Here is a 22,710-nt window from a genome sequence, read left to right on the forward strand (position 1 = left end):
CGAATTTGAAACCTCCATTTTCATGGCGTAATATTATGTTATCTTCTGATATACCAGTACTGGCAAAGTGGAAAGGAGTCTGTACCCTGTCACCATGTAGTCTATTCAACACCGTGACACCAAACATTTGTCAAATATAGCAAATTCAGCCTCAGCTGAGTTTCATCACTGACCATAAATTTTCTGAGGAAAATATTTTTTGGGGGGAGGACGTCATTTTTAAGACTTGGTGGTATACATGGATAGATGCTGATACTGTGTTAACCAGTTTTTGCTTCTGTTTAATTTGTTTGTGTGTTTGTTATTGTTGGTTTAACTCTGTGATCTTGTAGAGAGTTGATCATAGGATAATCACTTGAGGCAAATGACAATAAGCTGTATCTGCTAAGGAAGAAAGGGGGTCTTACCAGCAGTGAGCATGGCGCCAATCCTTACCCCTCAAGCTCAGGCTCAAGCTCAGATGAGCCTTACCCCAATACCTGGGCAGAGGGCAGCATCACCTAGTGGAACCAACAGCATCTCCTTGGGTCTTCTGTTGGAATTCCTAATTCAAAAAACCTACCATGAGCTGATGGTGTTATCAGAGTTACTTCCTAGAAAGACAGACATGGAAAGGTGAGGAATTGTTGATGCCTGGATCATATGACAGTTAAGACTTAGCAAACTGTATACATGCTCTTTCAAAAAAATATTCTCAATCTGAATTTACCTTTAAACCTCATGTTCTAACTTGGTTACTCTTCCTGCAGTGTGACATTTGTTATTTTGCTGATGTTTAGTGCATGTATTTTCATTAAGTTTATTGGTTATAAAAGGCCATACATAGGCCTACATGTATTTCGTGTGTATGCCAAAAATGTGTGTTATTTTAGATATGATTGCAGCTTTTCTTGAAAACAACATTTAACCAGGTTTAACTGATCATTCTTTGCCATTGCACGCATTTTCATTGACATTTTCAAGCTATTAAGAGCTTTCTTCTCATCAGGAAAATTGAGATTGTCAAATTTGCTCGGAGTACAAGGCAGTCATTTGTCAGACTCTTAGCCTTAGTGAAATGGGCCAGCAGTGCTGCCAAAGTGGATAAGTGTGCAGTAAGTATAGAAAGAAGTGCTCTGTCCATTTCTTGTTTCTTTTGGGCCTTTTTCCAATACTCAACTTCGGCTCTGTCTCAGGCTTCAACTGTGTTTTTACTACCTGACTTTGAAGCTGTAAGTGCACGTATTAGTCTAATAGTGCCACAAAACATCAAATAAGATGCAAGAGAGCAAAAACTTACAGTAATCCAATTTGATTTAAACACTTCAGGCCCACAATCGGATTGGTTTCGGGGACAAAGCCTGAGACGGAGACAAAGTTGAGTATTGGAAAACGGCTTTGGAATCATGAAATTTTCTGGACTGATGTGTCTGATATCTCAGGAGACACATCGGTTGAACTTACAAAGTTTCCCCCATCAGAAACTAGGTTACCTTCACTTACCTGCAATATGTTATATAATTTAAATAGCATTAACTGGAAGCCAGCTATGGCTTAAGGATAGACTAAAATTTGAAGCTTGTAACAAAGTTGTGTTTGATTCTTTTTTATTATTTGTCTCTGCCGTAGGCCATTTCTGCCTTTCTAGATCAGCAGTCACTATTATTTGTGGACACAGCAGACATGTTGTCCCATATGGCTCGAGAGAACCTTGTCCATGCACGGTACGTTCGTCAGGAGTACAGCTTGTGTAATACATGTGTAACGGGGAAAAATGGCACACTTCAGATGAGAATAAAAAAAACATAAAGAAGAGACTTGAAGAAAATAAAACACGTGGGGAACTCGCAAAACAAAAAAAACTTTCAACAGGATCAAAAGGGAGGAGTCGCAAGAAGTCTAAAAGAATAGGGATACGGAAGCTGAAACTTGATTCCAACAACAAAATCTTTTATTTCTTCTAAAAAATATTCCCCCAAAAAGGAATGCAACTAGAGAACTAAAAAAAACAGGACTAAGTCGAAAATCAGAGAATTGTTGAAACCAAACCTAAAATGTAGGGGGAAATATGACCAAGACCAAAATTAAATTTAGAAATTAGACCAATCCTAGCCCAAAGCAAATCTGCAACAGAATCAAGGTAAGGCTTAACCAATTTAAAACAAGACCAACCCAAACTAAAAGAAAAAAACCAAGAACCTACAAAACCAACAAAACCGACAAAACCAACACAGCACTTAAGAAAAGTTACAGATCAATCCAACTCAAGCATCAACTACCAAGTCCACCGCAGGTCTAAGCTTTCAGGGCAGAACTGGACTGGTATTTAACAGGTGTGTTACTTCACCGACTGCCAACCTGCTTACTGAGACTTGGGCTCAAAGCATGCCCACAGTGCCTGTCCAGTTGCATGAGTCATCAAGTAAACAATTATGAGGGGCACAATGCAACTTAGGATGGGTAAACTAGGGGGTGCTACTCCTATGTGTGCGTGGACATTTGCATTTAGTACCAAGGAAATAAACTAAGTTAAATCTGCCCCTGCTACACATGCACTGATAATAACCAAAGAGTGAACACAGTAATTTGAATTCCACAAGGTGTGTCTACTTACATGTAAAAGTGTTTATGTGCATGCCCAAAATTCATCACTCATTGTGGAAGAGGGGCCAGTTTCACAGAGTTGCTTAAGCACAAAATTTGCGTAACGTGAGAAAACCTTGCTTAAGAAAACAAAGGTTACCATTTCAAACTCTACTTGATTGTTATGCTAACCAAAAGACAGCTAAAATACGATCCCCAAACAATATACATCACATAGAGTTTTGGCTAGTTACCCGATTTATCAAGCAAGGTTTTCTTGTGCTTAAGCAAATTTTGTGCTTAAGCAGCTCTATAAAATTGGCCCCTGCAGCTGATCTGCCTGGGATAATAGTCTCCTCTCTTGGTTTTTTCTGTAGTTTGCCCAATTTCTCTCTCCCTGTTGCTGTGGATGTATTGACAACAGGACAGTACAGAAGAATGCCCACCTGTATCAAGGTTGAAAAGACTTTTACAGTTTATAACTGAATTGATGAAGAACAGAAAAATATTTAACTCTAGAATAAATATGAGCATGGGACTGTAGTTAGTTGTGGATCCTTGGCTAATGGAAATAGCTGTCACCAAAGTACAAACCAAACATTGCTTCGGCAGTCTTTAATAGGTGTTTGGCCAAGTCTGGGAAGGTCCTAAAGCTTTGGGGAAAAGTCGTTGATATTGATGTCATACACTCAAAGATCAGATATATCTCAGAAATCTCTGTTTCAGTTGACAATAAGTATGCAAATGTAGTTATACACAGTTGCTCTTAAGTTAAAGACAAGACTAAGACTGCATTAACTTGCCTACTAGAATTTATCCAGCCTGTTAACTTTTACCACAGGAGAAGATTGTACCTCCAGATCCTATTTCTCAGAATGAGAAAGCTAGCGTACTACAGCGACTGAACCAGATAATACAGCATCGGTTAGTCACCAGCAAATTACCTTCACAACTGTCAGACTTGTCCATTGGTAAGTACATGCACATGTAGAGCCAATTTTCAAGTTCTCAATCAGCACATCGTCATACCTCTGGTCCATTGCTGGCCAGGTTTTGCCTTATAAGAATCAAACGCCGAACACAAACCTTTTAAAAGTTTTCAACTATTGCTGTGTTGTGATTGCAGTTGATGGAAGAGTCAAGTTCAGTGTTCCACAGGAGTTCGAGGCAAGTTGTCTGACTTTTCATTCCTTGTGTTCTGTCAAAATAAAGTGGTTGATCTAACATGGTTAACATGGGTTTGTTTTTAAAATTTTAACCAGCTTTGCCTTTCATGCATCCCATCACAAAAATGGTGCAACAGGTGTTAAAATTAGTCATTGCCTGTAAAACAATGGCATTGTCAGTTTTGTGATAACAGGAAGTTTCAAGTTTTGAGGCTGATTTAATTTTTTCTTGTGACTTTGACAACTTTTTGTGGTTGCATGGGGTATGAATTCTAACATACATGCCAAGAAGAGTTATGGATGCAGTGTATCACTGATCGGATTTAACCTCTTTTCCAGGCAACATTAACATTGATGGGAGATGACCCTGGCATACCATGGAGGCTTCTAAATATTGAAATCCTTGTCAATGATCCAGACACTGGAGGTAAGACTATCAGGTCTGATACAACTTACAGTTGCGACTCATTGTACAAGTTGGTATTGCTAGTTTGTAGGAATTTTCATTGTATTTATAAGTCACAATAGAGATTTAAAGTTCCTTTTTATTCTGTGAGCTTCATTGTTTGTGTATCTGTGTATCATTTAGTAACTTGTTAACCGTCCAGCAGTATTCTCAAGGGTCAATTTGTTTGAGGCTTCATAAATATATTTTATCTGTCTCTTTTTTTGAAATTTGATAATTGAATATGACTTTTATTTTTGTGTTTGTTTTTGCAGATGGCAAAGCATTGGTACATCCCATGCAGGTACAAATGTAGTTACAGATTACAGACTCAGTTCAAACGTTCCTTAAAAGCCGTACAAAATAGCAGTGTTTCAAAATTTAGATGCTGGCACTTTGTCAGTTTCTTGTTGAAAAGTGGCCATTCTTTACTGATACAAACTCAATCATTGTAATCATAATTCATGTCTTTTTCATTCCTACAGATCAATTACATTCATCAGTTACTTCAGTCTAGACTCTTTGGGGATGAAAACACACTACAGGACATGTACAACTGTTTGCGTATCCTTTTTTCTGCAGCCTACTTCCCTTCAGAGTTTCTTAACATATTTTCTGTATCATTTAAAACGTTGCAATTTGTAATTTGAAATGGTTAATCAGTAGTCTGTCCAGTTTGTAAGACTTATCCATTTTCTTTATGTCTTGCTGTCTCCATGAATCTTCAAGTTTTTTTACCTTAATAACTTCTGCAGATAGCTTTTGTCAGTCTCTTCAGTTGGAAGTGCTTCATTCTCAGGTAAGAACTAGTTGAGCTTTTTTGGAGTGCTTCTATTTCCTAAGATTAATGCACTTGCACGAAGAGACAGTACACCTGTCATTTCAGCTGGGACAGGAGCCTAAACCTGTCACCAGAGAGTTGTATAGGCTTGGTATTTGTAATTACATCAGCATTATATCAGTGCCACAGTCTTGTGAATCCTGTGAAATGATTGCTAAACTTCACCATCTGATTCTTCAAAAATCTCTATAACCTTTAGGTAGATATTTACGATCTACAAAATTTAGGGTTATCGTTCTAATGTGATACAGAAAATTACAACAAGTGCGTACTCTTTGTTATCTGTTTAGGCTCAGCGGCTCATTCGAGAGAGATGGGGTGAACATGTGATGATTGAGAAGTACACAGCTGGTCAGTGTCTAACACTGGCTTACTGGAGGTAATTATCCAAAGTTGAAATGTGATTTCTTTTTTAAGTGTATGTGGCTTACATTTTAGCGCAAACTTCTGAAAAGGAAGTTAAATATGTGTTCGTTTGTGTTTGCTTGTGTGATAAACTTTTCTGTTGGATGAGTGTATAAATATCTTATGAAACTTTTCAGTTGATGGGAATAAAAGTTAATATCTGTATTGTATGTATATCCATACATTGTGCAGGTCACAGAGTTTCAACGTAGACAAACCAGAACTGTACAGCTTATCAGTTGGTATTGATACCAATGACACAGCTAAACCCCTCCAGATTAACCATGATCCGCCTCTATCAGTGGAAGATGCCAATGAAGTCAACAGGGCTATTCGGGTAAGGCTAATGAGAATTCCTGAATTGCAGTTGAGAGCGTGTCAACTGGACCATGCGTTAATCTCTAAAGTCCTTTTTTATGTCATAGTATTGACAAGTTACCTTCAGACACAGAAATGACAGTCAGTCCGTTGTCTTCTTTCTTACACAGTGTGACAGGCTGTCAATTGAACGACTTCTTGTGGAGACTATCCTGATGAGGTCAAAGGTTAAGCTCAAGGTATGTTCTTTTCTGAAGCGAAAAAGCCTGTCTGCATATTTCACAGACAAATTAAAGAATGATTGAATTTTCTAGTGAAAGTTAGTTTGTTTCTAAGTTTGTTGCTTATATCTGTTCACAGGAACTACAGAGTATCTTGGAAAAAGAGCTCACTAACACAAAGAGTAAGTTTTGAGTTCACACTCTCTATCCAGGTAGTAAGATGTCTTGTTGAATGACAGTTTGATCCAGCCTTTGTTCATTTTTTGACTGTCAATTTCTTTGGTTCTGTTTGCAGCACTTATTGAGAACATTCCACCACTGCTGTATGTTCCCATCATAGAACCATGCAGTCAGTCAGAATATCTCACTGTATCTGTGGATATGCAGACTGGTTCCTATCAACCTTATATCGCTCATGCTGGTAAGTTGACATGATCTTCCCTGATTGTCAAACCAACAATTACCACAGAAAACTCACTTTACCCGTGGACTTACACTTCCATTCTTGCAGTGACAGAATGGCATTTATTTATGAGTATGATTCTTATCCATTTTAGATGCAACATTGTTAGAGGAGATGGAACATTGTCTGAACTCTGAACTCATCAAATTGTACCAGTACATCACCAAACTAAGGTAACCTTCCTTCACTTACATAGCCTCATTATCAAACTTATGGTCATTCATGTTCTGTGTGAAACAAGGAGGTCTGTCCAAAATGGTTCGAAATACTATCCAAAATGGCGTGAGATATGTTCACTTTCCTGTATTATTTTGTGTTTCTTTATTCGCATTTAGGATCAACTTAGTAAACTGAATATGCAGGTGCTAAGACACGGAATTTGTGATTAAAAGCACATTCTTATTTCCAACTTAAAGTTGTAGTCAGTTACTCAATTAGTATACAGAAACAACATGTTGGACTACAATGTCATTTTACTCAGTCTTTGATTTCTTCCTCTGACACAGCTTCATGTTGAGTATGCATCACTGCAAGCAGTCTATTCAACAACTTCCATGCAAGTGTACAGACAAATTGCCTCTAGTGTCCATATCAGCTGAGCATCCATTGGCAAAACTGTCTCAGAATAGACTCTACATACACCTGGTCAAGCATAAGAACTACTTTGTGGTATGTCTTTAGGTTGTTTACTTGTGTTTTTACTTGATTTACTCAAATGGAGGAATCACTGTCTCATGAGTGACGATACATCTGATTACTGCTTACATCCTGTAGATGGAGGTCATCGGTCATTCAGTACATCAACATAGCTTTGTGCTTTATGACCTCTGGTTTAGGATCAAATTGGTTTAGTATTTACTTTCCTTACTCTCCTGGAAAGCTGAGTCAGTCATTTTTGTCTTGGCCAATTTTAGGCATATCTGTACATAATAGACTTAATTCTGTAGGATGAACTCCAGCAAAACCTTCTGGAATACTTCAAATTGCTTCCTAGTTTGCCTTATGTTTCAAAGGTTTTTATCGCAGTCTTGTTTTATTTTCTATTTCTTCAGGTTGTAGAGTTCAACAGTATCAAGAATCAGACCCATCTACATATCCGCTACTACTTATTTCACACCAGACAGGCTGCATTTTATGATCAGTCTGCTGGAGAGGATGTACCTCCATCAACTCAATCTGATTGGGATTCTGGAGAACCTTTCCTTGCACCTCTAAGTTTGATACCTCTAGATGCCAAGAGTTGTACCCATGGTGCAGATACACTGGTGGAAGGTTAGTAATTAACCTACTTCTTCTACAAATTCTGAGGGGTTCAATAAATATGTTTGCATTAATCGAATTAAGGACCTGTTGGTTTGAGCTTATGGTTTCTTTATTGTCTGAGGTTGATATAAATGCAAAGAAATTCAAAACTCTTTTTAAATTTAATTTTGCAGCTGAAGAATTGAACCAAAACCAGAAACGTAAGGTAAGCTAATTGATTTGTACTTGATAAATTACCCAAGTTTAATATTTAAAAACCACTATTTGATTGTTGCTCAAAAAAAGCTGATGTTAGCATATAATTGCCACTGTCTAACATTTCCCATTACCCCATCAACAGCTTGGATCCTCCTTAACAAGTTTCAAGAAACAACGCATAGACACTTACTCTGAGTATTTCCAGAGGGAGTTGGTGCACATTATTGCACTGTGTGACAGGAGGATACCTTTCATCTCATTATGTGAGGAGGTAAGTAGTTAAGGTAGTGTTCCTACAGCCCCTGGCAAACCCAGATATTGTTTTCATATCCAGTTACTAGACATTAGTTCAGGATCCTCAATTCTGTGAAATATGACAGCATTAGTTATGTTTCTCTTTATACAGCTCGTGGAGCAAGGCATTCCTTTTCAAGGAATTCAGGTTGAAGCTGAAGGTATCGGGATGGTGGTCAAGTTATGCAGGTAAAATCCAAACCAGACACTTCCATGTCCCTCATGTTGTACCTTTAATTGTTTAGAAAGTTGTATCATTAAATATGCAGTAATTCTAATGTCCATATTCAGGTGCATTGGCAGGCTGGAAGCAATAGTCCACTTGTGTAATCTTTTCTGAAACATGACTTTGGATGTCTTTCAAAACATCACAAACACGTTTTAGATTCTAACTTTTCTCCATTTTGTTTATCCTTCAGTTTGCCAGCCGTTGAAGGAGTTTCAGAAGAAATCAACTCGGTGCTAGCTAATTCCCTTCTAGAATGCTCCTTCAGATTGCTACTCAGAAGTCATTTATTAGTCTGGCAAGTACAGGTAAACTCACTAATAGTTTTTACTAAGCATGAGATATGATACATAATTACCTTTTGGAGAGTAAAGCGAAATGTTTCATCAGTTGTATGTTTTCAAGTCATCCTGATATTTCTGTTTTATACTTGTTTTGCAGCTGACTTTTGGCAATTGTCCAGTTAAGAGTACATTACCCAGAGAGCGAGGTATGAAATCAGGCCTTGTGTAAATATTGTCTGTGTTACTAATGTTGTTCATCTATTAACAATGAGAAGATTGTGAGTGGTACTCTAGTTTGATGTTATCGACTGTGTCTTAGTGTTACCAATTGTTTGCAGTCTAGGTAAGCATTTCCATATCTTGTGATGTATAAAGTACATGTGCATGGATGGTGTGGGATTTCCAAACATAAAGGTCATATTTCATAACATGAATGTTAGAGGCTAAGTAATAAAATATAGATAAATCTATGAATGTCCCCATACCACAGGTTCCACAAGATGTTTGTACCTGACATACAGCTCAACCAGCCCTGTCGTTAACCAACTTTTACAAGATTGGAAGGCCATTGGTATGCTGTATGGACCAGTCCAAGATCTAGGATCAGTCATAAATGGTAAGTTTCACAAGGCATATGGCTTAAAATCAACTAGAAACAACAGAATCAGCCACCTCAATATAACAGGATATAACCGCTGGAAGAAACAATTTCTTCCCAGCTGTTCCTGTCACACAGTTGCCATCAGCAACAGCTTTTTTCCTCCCAGTAATTTTTCTTGGTTATTTCAATTACTTGATGTTTAGATCCAGACCTTCCTCTCAGTTCTGTTGCGGAAGTCCGCAGCTACACCTATCAGAAGCTTGTTTTGGTTTACGGCAAAGAAAAGACAAGTACTGTGAGTATTTTATCTTGTGTGTAGTCATTAAAGAGTGGAGAGGGCTTTTAAATGTTGAAGGGGCAAAAACCTTAGAAAAGGAGAAAGTAAAGTTATCAGTGACTGCTTTCATGTGAGATAACTGGTTTCAATGTCAAGATTTTCTCTGCCTACCTTGCTTTTGTAAACAGACTATATGCCTACCTGTCTCTGATGAAGAACATGTTTCTTTTTGTGACAGGTGACGATATTATGGGACTCTCATGAGACACGATTTCAGCTGAGGTTAGCTGTGATAGGGACTGCATGTTCTTCCAACTGTCACCTGTTAGTCCATCGTCAATTAGAGCAGGAATTTAATACTCACAGCAGTCTCATTAGACTTATGCAGGTAAGATGTCTAACGTAACAAATGATGTTGATCAGCAGGTTGCATTTTTGCCATTTAAGGGATTTAAGACAAATGGAATTGTATATTTTCTTACTCCTTACAGAATATGTGTGACAGCCAACAGCCATTGCAAGCCATCAGCAAACTACCAATGTCACCAGCTCTTGGCGGACTCACATCTCAAGTAAGAAATCAAACATTTTTTAAAAAGATGGACTTAATTTAGTAAAAAATGTCTTGATAATACTCAGAAATATTGGATAAGGCTGGCAGTTCGTAAACGCAAGACTTACTGGTCAAAATTGACTAAAAGGACAAGTTAAAAGGTTTCAGGAATTGATACCTGAAAATGTTGGTTTTTATCTTCTAGGTCAGTATTAGTGAGCTTTACAGTCAAATGAGAATGTTGACTAATTATGGGATTTAACCAGAATGTAACTCAACTAAAATCCAACATCTGTTTCTTTGTTTGTAGGCTAACCTCCCATCCCACACTTTTGTGGTCATACCTCAGTCCAGCATTCATGTAAGAGTTGTCTTCAGGAAGACATACTGCCTGGATATTTTATGCAAAGGCAAGAACACAGCCACTGTCAGAGGTAAGTTTTCAGAGAAATGGATTAACAGTGGATGGGAGTGTACCATACAAGTGTACCATTTAAACTTTGTGGGAATGGTTGGAATAAACCTTGATGTTTTTCTTCAGATGGTGCATATTGTCTCTTTGATGTCAGCAAAGTGGTTGAAGGTTTAACCCCAGCACCAAACCTGAAGGTAATTGCTTCAATTATTGCTTACACGTTTATTTACTTAGTAGAGAAAAATTCTCGAGTAACATTGAGCATGAAATACAACTTACCACTGATGAATTACAAACATTTTCCATACATATTTCATATGTTACATGTATTAAAGGTCTTGTTTGCATAGAACATAATGTAATCGCTGACTGCCACTTGCCTGTGATGCATGTGCTTTTTACAATTGGCTGACATATTAAGTGTTGAGTATTATGCTGTCTTACCCAGTCATTTCTGGAGATGTTTGTTGATGAGTCCGTCTCCAACATGCGTCGGCGTTCCGTCAATGAAGATGATAATCCTCCATCACCAATCGGCATGGATACCGGTGATTCCTTCTTGATGTCACAGCATCATTCTGTCCCCTCTCCTATGGCAAGACTGGGTGGGACTGCATCAGGTGGATTTGTTCACCCAATGACCCCACCCACTGCAATTAGTACCAGTAATCCAGCCACACCTGCTTCACCGCACACGTCAATGCTATCTCAGGTAATACACAAATCTTGAAGCTTACTGGATTAATTATCAACAATATAGAGGAATTCTCAATCATCTCAGTACAAGATTAGTGTCCATATCAAGTCTGAAGCAAGGCTCAGAGGATCATGTTACAAACATTTCTTGTAATTCCTTGCATGCTTGTGTTACAGCAATACAGCACGTCTCCTGGAGCTAGTGGATATCCTTTGGCATCACCTCCATCTATTCCTTCTAACATCGTCCCATCGCCATCATCAAATATGTTGAATACTGCCTCTCCTGGTTTGTATAAAACCTATAATGTGGAGCTGTTTTTGTAACGACACCAATTCTATCATTGTTATTATGTTAGAACCCTCTGACTATTGTGTTAATAAGCATTAGTTTTTCTCTGTAATGCATGATTGGTGGAATCTTTCTGTGGTTGTCAAACAACCACTTTTACTTGTTGAATTTATCTCGTCTCCATAAAAATGCAAGGGTTTTTTGCCATTTGCCTGCCTGACGCATAAGGATCTAAAACACCTCTGTCATTTGTTTTGACAACACTTCAAAGATGATAGTTGTGGTTGTTTACTCCAAATTTTTCCAAGCTTCTCCATTTTGATAATTTTGTTGTCACTCTTAGCACTTTATATATATCAGTTACTTTCCTCTGTTTCTGGACAGCTCTTGCTGTAGGTTCTCCAAGCAATGTTCCTCATCATGTACCATCTCCAGGCTCATTTGTACCAACACCATCTCCTAACATCCAGATGCATTCACCAGCTCCTGGGCCTTTCATCAGTCCCCAAAGTCAGTTTCACATTCTTATAATAATAATTAGCTTCATTAAAATGGTTTTGATATGCTTGTTATGAATTACAGCTGGTTAAAAAAGGCTATTAAAATGGTAAAAGCTACTTTTGCCCAACGAGCACCCCAACAAAAGACCAGTGTCATCGGGTGCTGTCATTTCTCCCATTCTACAGATTTGTCAGAGAATGCGAACTCACCCTATCCCAGCATGGGGCTAGCAATGCCTTCACCAGGCCAACGTAATTGGCCTGCATCCCCATCAGTTCCTGGACCATCACCTATCAATCGTTACGGTGTAGCTCATTCACCAGGTATGGCAGCTAGTCACTCACCTGGAAGTAGTGGTTTAGGACAGACAACTGGTTCGGCCCCTACACAAGGTAACAAAGTCATGTTAATGTAGATAATAATAATAATAACAATTATAATAATAAGAGCATTTGTAAAGCACCTGTATCTGCCTCAAAGGCGCTCGTAGCAATCGTATTATCATTATCCCTGCACGTTGGGCTCACACATCATCTGAACATTCCTTAAACCATCTCAGCTCCCTGGGGAGTATACTAGCCTGGTGCTGCCATTTCAACGCAAACAGCAAAACATAACCGTGTCTGCCCTCACAGGGTACCCATTTACTCCTGGGTGGAGAGAGGCACAAAGGGGTAAAGTGACTTGTCCAGGATCACAACATGCTGCCACCAGCTGGATTCAAACCCCTGACCCTAAGATCAGATGCTACAAATCCTAACCACTAGGCCACATGCCTCCAAGGATATAAACCCAAGATATCCCACATGTAGCATAAAAGTATTTGATAAAACTAGTATTAAAAAAATTGAATTTTGTGATGTTCCTATTTGTATAGCATTGTATTTTAACACTGATAATATTTCATGTACAGCTCCTATGCCAATGCGACCAGCTAGACACCTGCCATCACGTTCTTGGGCTGCTTCCATCCCTACTGCATTGTCCTATGAAGCTATCACCAAGATCTTTACTCCAGCTCCTGCTCCTGGAGTTATTGGTGGTCCAGCTGCCAACCTTTGCTGTCCAGCAGAGCGATTTCTAGGCTCCATACACAGCAAAAGATATCTGCAGAGAGTATTTCACAGTATAGAAACGGTTAGTTACTTCTGTCATTCACATTTCATTATTCGCTTTCATTGCGGACTATTTTTCCCTGAATTATTGGCCCCAGTTTCTCTTTGATTAAAAAAAATTGACAATGTTGCCCTATTCCTTTTAGAAACCAATAAAAATGGAATATTTTTGAAAGTCTAGTGATTGTAATACATTGATGTTTCTTCTCTAATCCTTTGTAATTCTTGCAACCCAGATACAAGAGGTTCCATCGAATGAGCCTGGAATGTTACACTATCGTACAGAATCCTTGCAGTACTGGGTGTCCCTGAACCCCAACACCATGCAGACACTACACCTACAGGTCAAACCTAATCCAGGTAAGCTAATTCTTGGATTTTCTAGCAATTATCCAGTCAGCCTCAATAGTTTCTTCATGTTTCTTTCATGATGGAGATTTTTTATATAAACTGTTCAATGAGGTTTAAAGAAAAATCCCATTTCTTAGAAGTTATATCAGCCCCTTAAGTTTGTTGCATTTGCCATTGGATTATTCGACTGGGAACACAGCTGTGGATTCTGGAGATCTTCGTCCTGTATTTTCATCAGTACTTGTATGCTCCAACTTTTCTTTTAAAATCTCCAGCCCCTTAGAATCTGTTTCTCCACACCAACTTGGCTGTGCTCATATCTTTGGAATGTTTATGGGTCTGATGGACAGGGGTAATAATGTTCGGGTATCTTGAGCACAAGTGATGTGTATGTGGGCTTTATGAATACATGTACCCATTATTATCCACAGATACCAAAGTTATCTGTGATTTCCATGATCACAATGGTTTTCTCGAGGCAAATAAAAACAACTGGAAATGTCCCTTCCAAAACCTTGTCCATGTTTATTTTATGTTTTATCACTCAGATATGAATGACCGATGGAACCAGGATGAGCTGCAAGTGATTGAGCGATATTTTGAAACTAAGGTGAGTCTTACCTGAACATCAAGTAGCAAACATGCATCCATGCACCATTTGAGTTAACTTGGAGGGAAGCCATAAGTGGCAATAGTCTTATACACGAACACAGATTCCATATTTAGGATTAATGCCATTTTCAAAAAACCTCTGTGAGTTGGATTGTTTCCACTCAGCTATAGTGTTCTATTTTTGATAATTCCTTTATTTGATGGATAGCTGTATTGTTTCAATATCTGAATATCCTTAACATCATCAGGTTGTGTGCCCACCATACAAATTGAGTGCCATCCTAGCTTTTTCCCGTGCTCTGAGTGGACCAACACGTATCTTGAAAGACTTAGTCCAGTTGATGAGACTTGAACTGTTACCAGACCGTACCTTAAAATGGACAATCCAGTGGTGTCTGACTGTTCCTCCTAATGACTCCTTTGGTGTTGCTCCACCTGGTACAGCTGCTTTAGCCATCAAGACGAAGATGCTGTTCTTTGTGAGTAAAGATGATTTGGGAAGTTTAATGTTTTAAGAACTCTCTGAACAGAACACTCAACTTTTTAAAAGCGCTTACCTATTTCTTCATGTTTGTATATGTTTGGTTCTTAGATTCAACTGACGCGTATTGGTATGAATCCACCAGTGGGTCAGGATACTCAATCAATCGTCATCCCTATCGTTCATGACATGCAAGCTAACACAACCTCTTACGTTGACCGACAAAAACCGCACAATGCATCAGCTGCAACAGTCAGTAACATGCTCAAGAGATCCAATGAGATGTTCCAGAACAAAGGTCAGTTTTGTAAACGCCCAACCTTTTTATCCATTTGCTGCCAGGGAACCCCTTTTGAGCACCATAGGTTTATATGCAGAGCCGGGGTGCGCGAAATGGGGAAAAAGAGCTGGTCCATGTCACAACAGACCATACTCGGATCAAAAGACCTGCTGCTGGGAATTGCTATCATTTTTCAGCTTGCATTTTCTAAGGAAATCCATCACTGTTCTTAAACAGTATACCACTGTTTTGGCCATAGCACGCCCGCGGCTTAGCACCACGGACAAAAGTGCTCCAGGACCCCATTGATGAGTGGCACAGCACCGCTGCATGCTAATCCAGCCGCGTTTGAAAAGACGCCCACTCACATTCATTGGGGACAAAGGAAATTACACAACACCTCACAATTCTGGGCTCTCTTTGCAGGCTGAAATATTCAGGAGTCAATGATGGTTACCTGTCAGCCTAGAGTAGCCACCAAACAGTCATTCGTGTGGGTGTAAACATACATTAAATGAAATGATGGATATTTGAAGAATTTTGAAAACTGAAAACCTTGAAAATCGCCTTTATGTGTGCACTGCATTGTTCAAACCACCCAGCAGCAAGTGGTTAAAGTTATGCTGTGGTAACTCACACGTCTTTGGTATTTTTTTTACATTTTTTACTCTTCAGTGACATTTTCCATGTAACCTTTCTTATTTTGCAGTTGAGTGCACCATTTTCCCAGTCATCAGGGACTTAATGACGAACCTAGTGTTACCTCAGTGAATGAAAGACAAAGGGTTTTCATCCTACATTTTCTCTTGATACGCCAGACATGAAGGAGCTGGGATGAGTGTTCAGTAAAAGTAAACTTGCCTAACCTGCCAAGAATGTATTTACAGTGTATATCACAAATGTGAGGATTGCCCTTTTTTGTATCCGTTTTGCTAGTGGGGAACATTTCAGAAGACTTGTTGCCAGAGGATATTACAGATTTATTTACTTCACAAAATAAGCCTGATAACAAATAAAGCACAAGTACATGCCTCAACACTTAGGATAACCTGTTGTTGGCTGAATTTTTATCCTCTGGGAAAAACTTGAAACTCTTGTAATTCCAGATTGGTAGAATGTAATATGAAGTTTATGCCTGTGCATATACATTAAGGTTGTTATGGGGAAGTGTAAATAATCCGTTTACATGTACATATTAGGACAGTATAATGCATGCTTTATATTAGCTAAGCGGATAATCATGAATTGATGAAATGTATCAATACTTTGATGAGATGTATACACGATAAAATATTTGATGAAATAATGGAGTCATGCTTCACAATATCAAATTCATCATACAAATCCATGTACACTGTACATGTATTTTAGATTTTCTGTTCATGACTTCCACATATTTCACACAACCTATAGCGAACTCCTTAAGAACCAAAGCATACTGATTGTCAGTGATGAAGAATGTCTGGTATTATCCCAAATGATCATTTCTAGTGGCTTATCTTTTTATAAGTATAGAATATATTTCAATGTAGTACCCCACTGTCATCCATTGTAATTTTCTAGCAATGGAAAGCAACTAGAGTAAAGATGTATCTGAAAATTGGAAACTGCAGATACAGGTACATGTATTATTGAGCTTAGACTGAATTCAAACTTTAAAAGACACATCCTCCAGCTGGTGATATTAGTTTGGGGGATTCCAGTCGGCAAATGTTTCAGCTCAATTAACATTTTTGCACCTGTTTTATGCATTGTTCAACACATTTGTTTGACAGTTGCTCAGGATTCTGCAACTGCAGATATGCAGAACCACACATACAAGAGTTATAGTTCACATGGTGCTACCGGGGCAAACTGTTACTTTACTTGCCACCTTCACCTTAAAACTCTTCAAATCTCATGTGCTCAGGATTGTAGCAAAGTTTACATTTGTCACATGGCAAAAGTGGTGGCTGATATTTTGAACCCTGTAGTGTGTATTTGGTTTGGTAAACTTTACAATGGCTGGAAATAACTCATGTGGCAATTAAACATTTCTACATTTGTGGAAAGTACAGTATCTGGCTTAAATAAATTATAAATGAAATGAAGGTAAACTGCATATGATCCCTTTTGGTGTTGTATCAGAGTTAAAAACTTGGCACAAAAGGTTTGAACAACTGCTGTAGAACGATACAGGAAATTAATAAAACACGAACCAAACATGAAAGTAAATTTTCCAAAGCAACTGCTGTTTAATAAGTTAATATCTTACTTAGCATGTTAAAAGAAGTCAAACTGATGGCATAAGCCTTTGAAGTATTTACACTTTTAAAAATTTAAATTTCATTTAAATGACATATAAGTGACACATTTCAGAATCCAAACGTCAGGTCTGCTGTGAACTTATTGATTGGTTATTAACTGCATGAAAACCTTGGCTATATTGTATTTTGAATTTTTTTAAGTATCTCATTTCAGAAAGGCCTAGAATATTCTTGCATTGCATAACAGATGTACAGGCAATGATAAACTTCAAGACAACATTTGCACTGTACAGAATAAAAATGAGCCTTCCTTACAAATGTGCAGAAAGTTAACAATAATCACGCTGAAGTGACACTCATAAAAAAAAAACATCTTCCAGAATTCTAGATTCCTGTAACTCTGTATCTGTGTCTGTGTCCACTACATCCTGAAACAAGTCAGGTGTGCTGATGTAACGCTGTCTGATCATGCTCCTGCTGTCGGTTATGTTCACTAGTCTGGCATGGGTTGTGTTGGGTTGGGTGGGGGATTCCATCTCGGAAATTAAATCAGAAAGGCGAGTTGCATTACTATGGGGGAAAAATATACATGTTAAATGGCCAGGTAGACAACACTGAGAAGCAGCCAATTTCAATCCCATAATATCCACAAACTTTACATACAATAATCAACCTCTCACCTTTTTTTTTCTTTTGTTATACCACTGTGATATCTAGGACTTTGTGGGAGTGACACTGCTCGTCTGTTGGAAGTATTTAAATCAATAAACAAATCAATGTAAATATTTCCAAGTAAATTCTTGTTTTCAAGATGACTGACAGATTAAGGTCACCCCTGATGTTTTCGTTGGATTACAGGAACCAACTCCTGGACTTAATAATCCAACACACATGCCAACTAGAAAGAATTTGTGTATGTGCAATTGTGCATGTACATGACGCTTGGTGGCGACAAACATATCGGACCTTGTGTCCAGTTCTGAGCATGTGTGCATTGTTTTGAGCATGCCTGAATAGTTCTCAGCTCGCACAATACCTTGAAAAAGGACCAGTATGTCTGATGTCACCTGCGTCTCAAAGTCTCCCACTACATGTAGTCTGCACATCTCAACTCACCTCCGTCGATGCTGCATTTGAATTGGTTCCCTATTCGTATGAGCAGCAGGTGCAGGGGTGATATGAACCTTCCCAGGGGACAAACTAAGGCCTCCCTTTCCAGGAGATCTTGCAGTTTCTGTTTTGTGGTCCTTGTACAAAGGAGATGTTGACCTGTCGACCATTCTTGCCTGGGACATGCCTGAGCTGGATGTGGACGGTGAATAAGATGACATGGACCCTGCCAAAAAAAACAAATCCCATCATGGACCACTGTCAAGTTTGCCCACCGAAGCTTTAACTGCACTCATTAAAACATTGCTAGTAAAAGCAACGTTAGGTTATTTTCACAGTATTGAATAGATTCAAAGTAATTGTATTTATTTAACATCTAAATGAAACAAAAATGACACCAAAATGAAACAAACTGTCATATGTACCTTGTACATGTATTTTGTTCCTTGGCTGGGAGTTGGGATACAGTGATGCATAGCCATCAATCTTAATTCCTCGTGTCCTCTGTGATGGATTTTCTGTTGCTATAGCAACTCTGGCATTTGACATATCAGTGCCACAGGGATTCCTACTTCTTGGACTAACATGTAATCTTCTCATAGAGGTTTCAAGGGCTTCTTTTGATGTTGATTGGTTCATGAAACTTTCGGGTGGGTAATTAGTTGAGATGACTTCATCACTGTCATTCTCACTCCCAGAGGGCACTTCATGCTGCATCCCACTATAAATGTTTGGTTCTTCCCATTCAAGATCTTTAACATTCTTCTGAGGGTGAGAGGTTGCCACTGTGCCACTGCCATGGTCAAGCCATTCTCTTTCCATGTGGGAGGCTGTACTGTGTCTTTGCTCTTCCTGTTCCAGCTGGCGTAGTCTGTGGACCTCAAGTTGGTTCTGTTTTTGGAGTAGTATCTTTTCTTGATCTTTGAGTTTCTGTCGCAGCCAAGCTTGCTCTTGACGAAGCTCGTGTCTCTGCCTCTCAAGAACAGCATGGCATTGCTCAGGTAACCCAGTTGCCTGGTAAGCTGGCTGCCTGGTTACAGCATGTGGGATCTCTGATATTTCTCCATGGTGGTGGTTGTTGGAACCAATCTTATCTCTTTGAGTGTTTCCTTGTAATCCATCAGGTGCACCATTCTGATGGTTCCAAAAAGCAGCTACATATTGTGGGGATTTGCTGTCTTGGCTTTCAAAGTCTGTCTCCAATTCTGGCTGAAGGGGTCTGAACTCCCCTGACTGAGGTCTGGATCCAAACATTTCTTGTGAATCCTTGGGATAGCTAGAAGATGGACCACTTTGTGGTAAGTGTATTCTGTGTTCAGGATCAAGGCCAGGTTGAAACATGTACCCTTGGGGGTTTCTGTTGGTTCCATAGGACACATACATTGCAGGTTCACTCTTGCTAGCAAGTACTCTTACTTGTGGCTCAGTCCAACTTGTGTTACCACTATGTACTTGTTGAGACCTGTGGGTACTAGCCAACAATGGGTTGAACTCAGTTCCAATGATGTTTGGGTGGGACAGTTGGGTCCTGGGTACTGAATGTTGATGGGTACCAGCTGGTTGGTTCCAACTTGATGTTTGATGTATATCAGGCACTTGGTAGTCTTGTACCAAGCTGGATTGATAGGTAACAGGGTACCTGTACCCAGTGTGAGGTGCATTATTGTACCCATTTGACTGAGTCAGGGTAGCATGCTGGCTGGTGGTCTGGTGATCAGTTACTCTGAGTGTTCTTAGCTGACGTTCTTTGTGTGGTGTATTTGACTGATTCTTTTTAACCACTGGTGCATAATCTGGCGCTGGTTTGGTGGGCGACTGTGGGGCCATGCCGAACTACCCATGCACAACAAAAATAAAAAGGCAACACCAACTCTTTCAAACACCTGTCAGTAATATTTAACGGAATCAAGACGCCATGCAAGTAACAACCAGCACTTGATCCCCAATCAAGTTGTGAAATTACTACATACTTGTACATACATAGACTAATCTTAGCTGCAACTTGACAAAGCATTATCCAACTCTCTCTTCTGACCACCCTCTGCTTCTTTTCAATAAAACCAACCTTTGGAGGTGATGCTCGATGATGTAAAGACAAAGCAAGCTTCTCTTGTTCAGACGCTAGCTGTGACTGGTACTCAGCTAGAAGCTTTTGACATTCTAAATATTGTTTCTGAGTCAGTGCTGTATGGTTAAAGAAAGTTGTAAAGGTTCACTCCATTTTACAAATTGAAATAACCTTAATTTACATCGATGGAAAAAAGACAACTTAAAGAGTAAAGATTACTGATAGCAAATATAATTGCAATAAATTTTGGGCAGTAAGCCTCTACAAAGGATATGTTCTCTCTCTTGTATAATGGCTGCCATCTGTTCGTGTAATTTGTTAACTTTATCTTCATAAGAGCGTCGCTCTACACTGAGTTGCTGAACAATTACCTCCTTCTCCTCTCCTGCCCTGCAGGACAAAGAATGGGAGAAGAAATGAAGGAATGATTTTTAAAAGTTCTAATATGAATGAAAACATATTCCTCTTAATTGGGTGAGGAAAAGGAGAAAAGAGAAGAAGTGGTTTCCTTACTTTGCTAATTCTCTGATCAAATTAGCAATCCTCTTTTTGTCTTCTGGTTTGAGATCCTTCAGCGATGGCTTGTCTTTTAACCTTGGGGCTTCCTGTCAATTAAGCATGTAAATTTCTGACAAACACTTGGCACCACAAGCAGCTGGAGTTTCTATGCAAGAAAACATGAATCTAAATATTACTTTGACATAAAACTGAAACAAATCTTATTTTTTAGACAAAAGTAAACGATGGCAACATTACCACTGATGATGTTTTTGACTTGTGTATGTCTTTGTCCTTCCTCCTATCATGATTTTCCACTCTGCTTTCAGTGTTAGTTCGTTCCTTCATCAATCTTTCATCTCCTGAAGCTTTCATTGCTTTATTCAACATATCGTTAGACTGATGAAACTTCATTTTCCGTGTAACTTTTATGTTACCTGGCTGGTCAACTCCTGTAAGTACAGGCATCACAGCTCATTAATAATTAGGTTAAATTACAGACTGACAAGAAGATTTCAATTTTTCCCTAGAGTTATTTCTTACTGAAAATAATAAAATAACCTAAATTAAAGTCTAATTTAGCAGGGAAAATTTAAGGTCATGGAGGTATTCACGTAGAAAACACATGTAATTTTTCTGACCAATCATAGTGCATGGGTGTCAAGCAGTGTCATGATACCTGTACAGAACTCACCCCTATCCTACATCTCTACATTTAACATGATTAAGGCTCAGTCGAAAATTAACTAGGCTTGGCCCTAACATACATGTAAGGCGTAGGCCAGGGCTACTTTTCCCAACTTACCAGGGACAAATGAATGCAAGTAGCCATCAGAGTCCTTGTTGTAACTCCTCTCTGAAATGAAATGTCAAGGAATACAACAGCTTGAACAGGCATGACAGCAACACCACCATTACTGTTCATCAGCCTACACTTCTGCCCAATGGCTTATTTATTCCACTAAGACTAAGTCTTTGTCACACATGACACTGTAGTACACATTAAGACTGGCATATATGTATGATGTAGCACATAAAAGCACCATGCAAGCACACAGTTACATCATAGAGCTATATATACATGTACGTGTAATTTATAAACACTCTCAGGTCTAGGTTACGTTGTTAGCTACATGTAGCCCAGGCTGGACGACGTCTACATTACATTGCGACAGTAAATGTAGAAGTCGTCCAACCTGGGCTAGTCGTTCATGTCCTTGGTATACTATTGTTACGCCCCAACTATAGCATAAGTCCCAACTCTAGTTGGGACAGTCCCAACTGTAGTACTGCAGTTGGGCTGGCCCAACTATTGTTGACCAATGTCCGTGGGAAATGTCTCAACATTATCCAAGTCAATGTGTCTCACACTTGACACAATTCATCAAAATGTGGCACTTCATCTCTTCATCTAGCCCTATGACCAATTACATGACATTTGTAAATGATATGACTTTGGCACATGCTGGACACATGCACACAGGACCTCTCTGCTGTAGTTGGGCCGGCCCAACTGTAGCACTCTAGTTGGGACGGGCCCAACTAGAGTTGGGACTGATGTTGGGGCGTAAGGTTACACGTTAGCAAACAACTCGACTGGGAGTCTAACAACACTTTTATTGATTTCATCCATAACTTCCACATGTATGTATATGTTTTACAAATCTGTCCAATCTTCATCACACCCACAAGCCTTTCAAGCAGAAAGATAACGATACCTTCTCGAGTCCAGAAAATTTCGTGGGGGTTCCCATCTCCGTCCGCCATTTTGGGTTTTCGGAAATGACCGCCGTTGACGTAACGCGCGCATGCGTAAACACGGCAACTTGAACTAAAAACCTTGTTACTCGTCCTTGGATCAGACAAGGAAGGTGATTGAACTTATCAAATTTTGGTAGTGAAGAAAGTTGGCAGTAAGACGTGAAAGT

General features: G+C 39.1%; 2 protein-coding genes and 1 long non-coding RNA gene across 4 annotated transcripts in view; 1 reads left to right on the forward strand and 2 right to left on the reverse strand.

The window, feature by feature from the left end:
* The first annotated feature begins 418 nt into the window (after positions 1-418).
* LOC147795343 (mediator of RNA polymerase II transcription subunit 14-like) lies at positions 419-17,488 on the forward strand. The gene is made up of 39 exons (XM_087132028.1): positions 419-615; positions 989-1,094; positions 1,609-1,703; positions 2,940-3,018; positions 3,404-3,533; positions 3,689-3,729; positions 4,068-4,155; positions 4,449-4,477; positions 4,659-4,737; positions 4,929-4,972; positions 5,305-5,393; positions 5,612-5,756; positions 5,908-5,976; positions 6,098-6,140; positions 6,254-6,379; positions 6,516-6,594; positions 6,928-7,090; positions 7,474-7,693; positions 7,858-7,889; positions 8,025-8,153; positions 8,289-8,365; positions 8,596-8,710; positions 8,844-8,892; positions 9,177-9,302; positions 9,491-9,582; positions 9,803-9,952; positions 10,056-10,136; positions 10,428-10,551; positions 10,659-10,726; positions 10,981-11,244; positions 11,406-11,517; positions 11,905-12,030; positions 12,207-12,413; positions 12,935-13,158; positions 13,373-13,496; positions 14,036-14,097; positions 14,348-14,578; positions 14,692-14,878; positions 15,570-17,488. Exons 1-39 carry the CDS (start codon positions 419-421, stop codon positions 15,629-15,631), a joined length of 4,464 nt encoding a protein of 1,487 aa, XP_086988154.1. The 3' UTR covers positions 15,632-17,488.
* LOC110981707 (uncharacterized) overlaps positions 479-22,710 on the reverse strand; it is a 28,577-nt gene continuing 6,345 nt past the window's right edge. The window contains exons 3-8 of the long non-coding RNA XR_002598489.2: positions 14,470-14,574; positions 12,231-13,128; positions 10,977-11,143; positions 3,649-3,760; positions 2,594-3,008; positions 479-593 (exon numbers count right to left, since the gene is read on the reverse strand). This is a non-coding gene — a long non-coding RNA (uncharacterized LOC110981707). The remainder of the gene's footprint in view (positions 594-2,593; positions 3,009-3,648; positions 3,761-10,976; positions 11,144-12,230; positions 13,129-14,469; positions 14,575-22,710) is intronic.
* On the reverse strand, positions 14,692-22,592 carry LOC147795344 (uncharacterized). Of its 2 annotated transcripts, XM_087132029.1 has the most exons (10): positions 22,501-22,591; positions 21,588-21,638; positions 21,041-21,234; positions 20,798-20,889; positions 20,559-20,674; positions 20,282-20,397; positions 18,642-20,049; positions 18,223-18,442; positions 17,787-17,849; positions 14,692-17,676 (listed from the first exon to the last, which is right to left on the reverse strand). In XM_087132029.1, the coding sequence occupies exons 1-10, from the start codon at positions 22,547-22,549 to the stop codon at positions 17,463-17,465; spliced, it is 2,523 nt and encodes an 840-aa protein (XP_086988155.1). In that variant the 5' UTR covers positions 22,550-22,591; the 3' UTR covers positions 14,692-17,462. The 2 variants fall into 2 exon arrangements, with proteins under 2 accessions (XP_086988155.1, XP_086988156.1); XM_087132030.1 differs by lacking the exon at positions 17,787-17,849 and having other exon boundaries at positions 22,501-22,592.

This window comes from Acanthaster planci, unplaced genomic scaffold (genome assembly GCF_054643075.1).
Source record: "Acanthaster planci isolate LZ-2023a unplaced genomic scaffold, COTS_SCS Contig66, whole genome shotgun sequence".
Taxonomy (NCBI): Eukaryota; Metazoa; Echinodermata; class Asteroidea; order Valvatida; family Acanthasteridae; genus Acanthaster; species Acanthaster planci.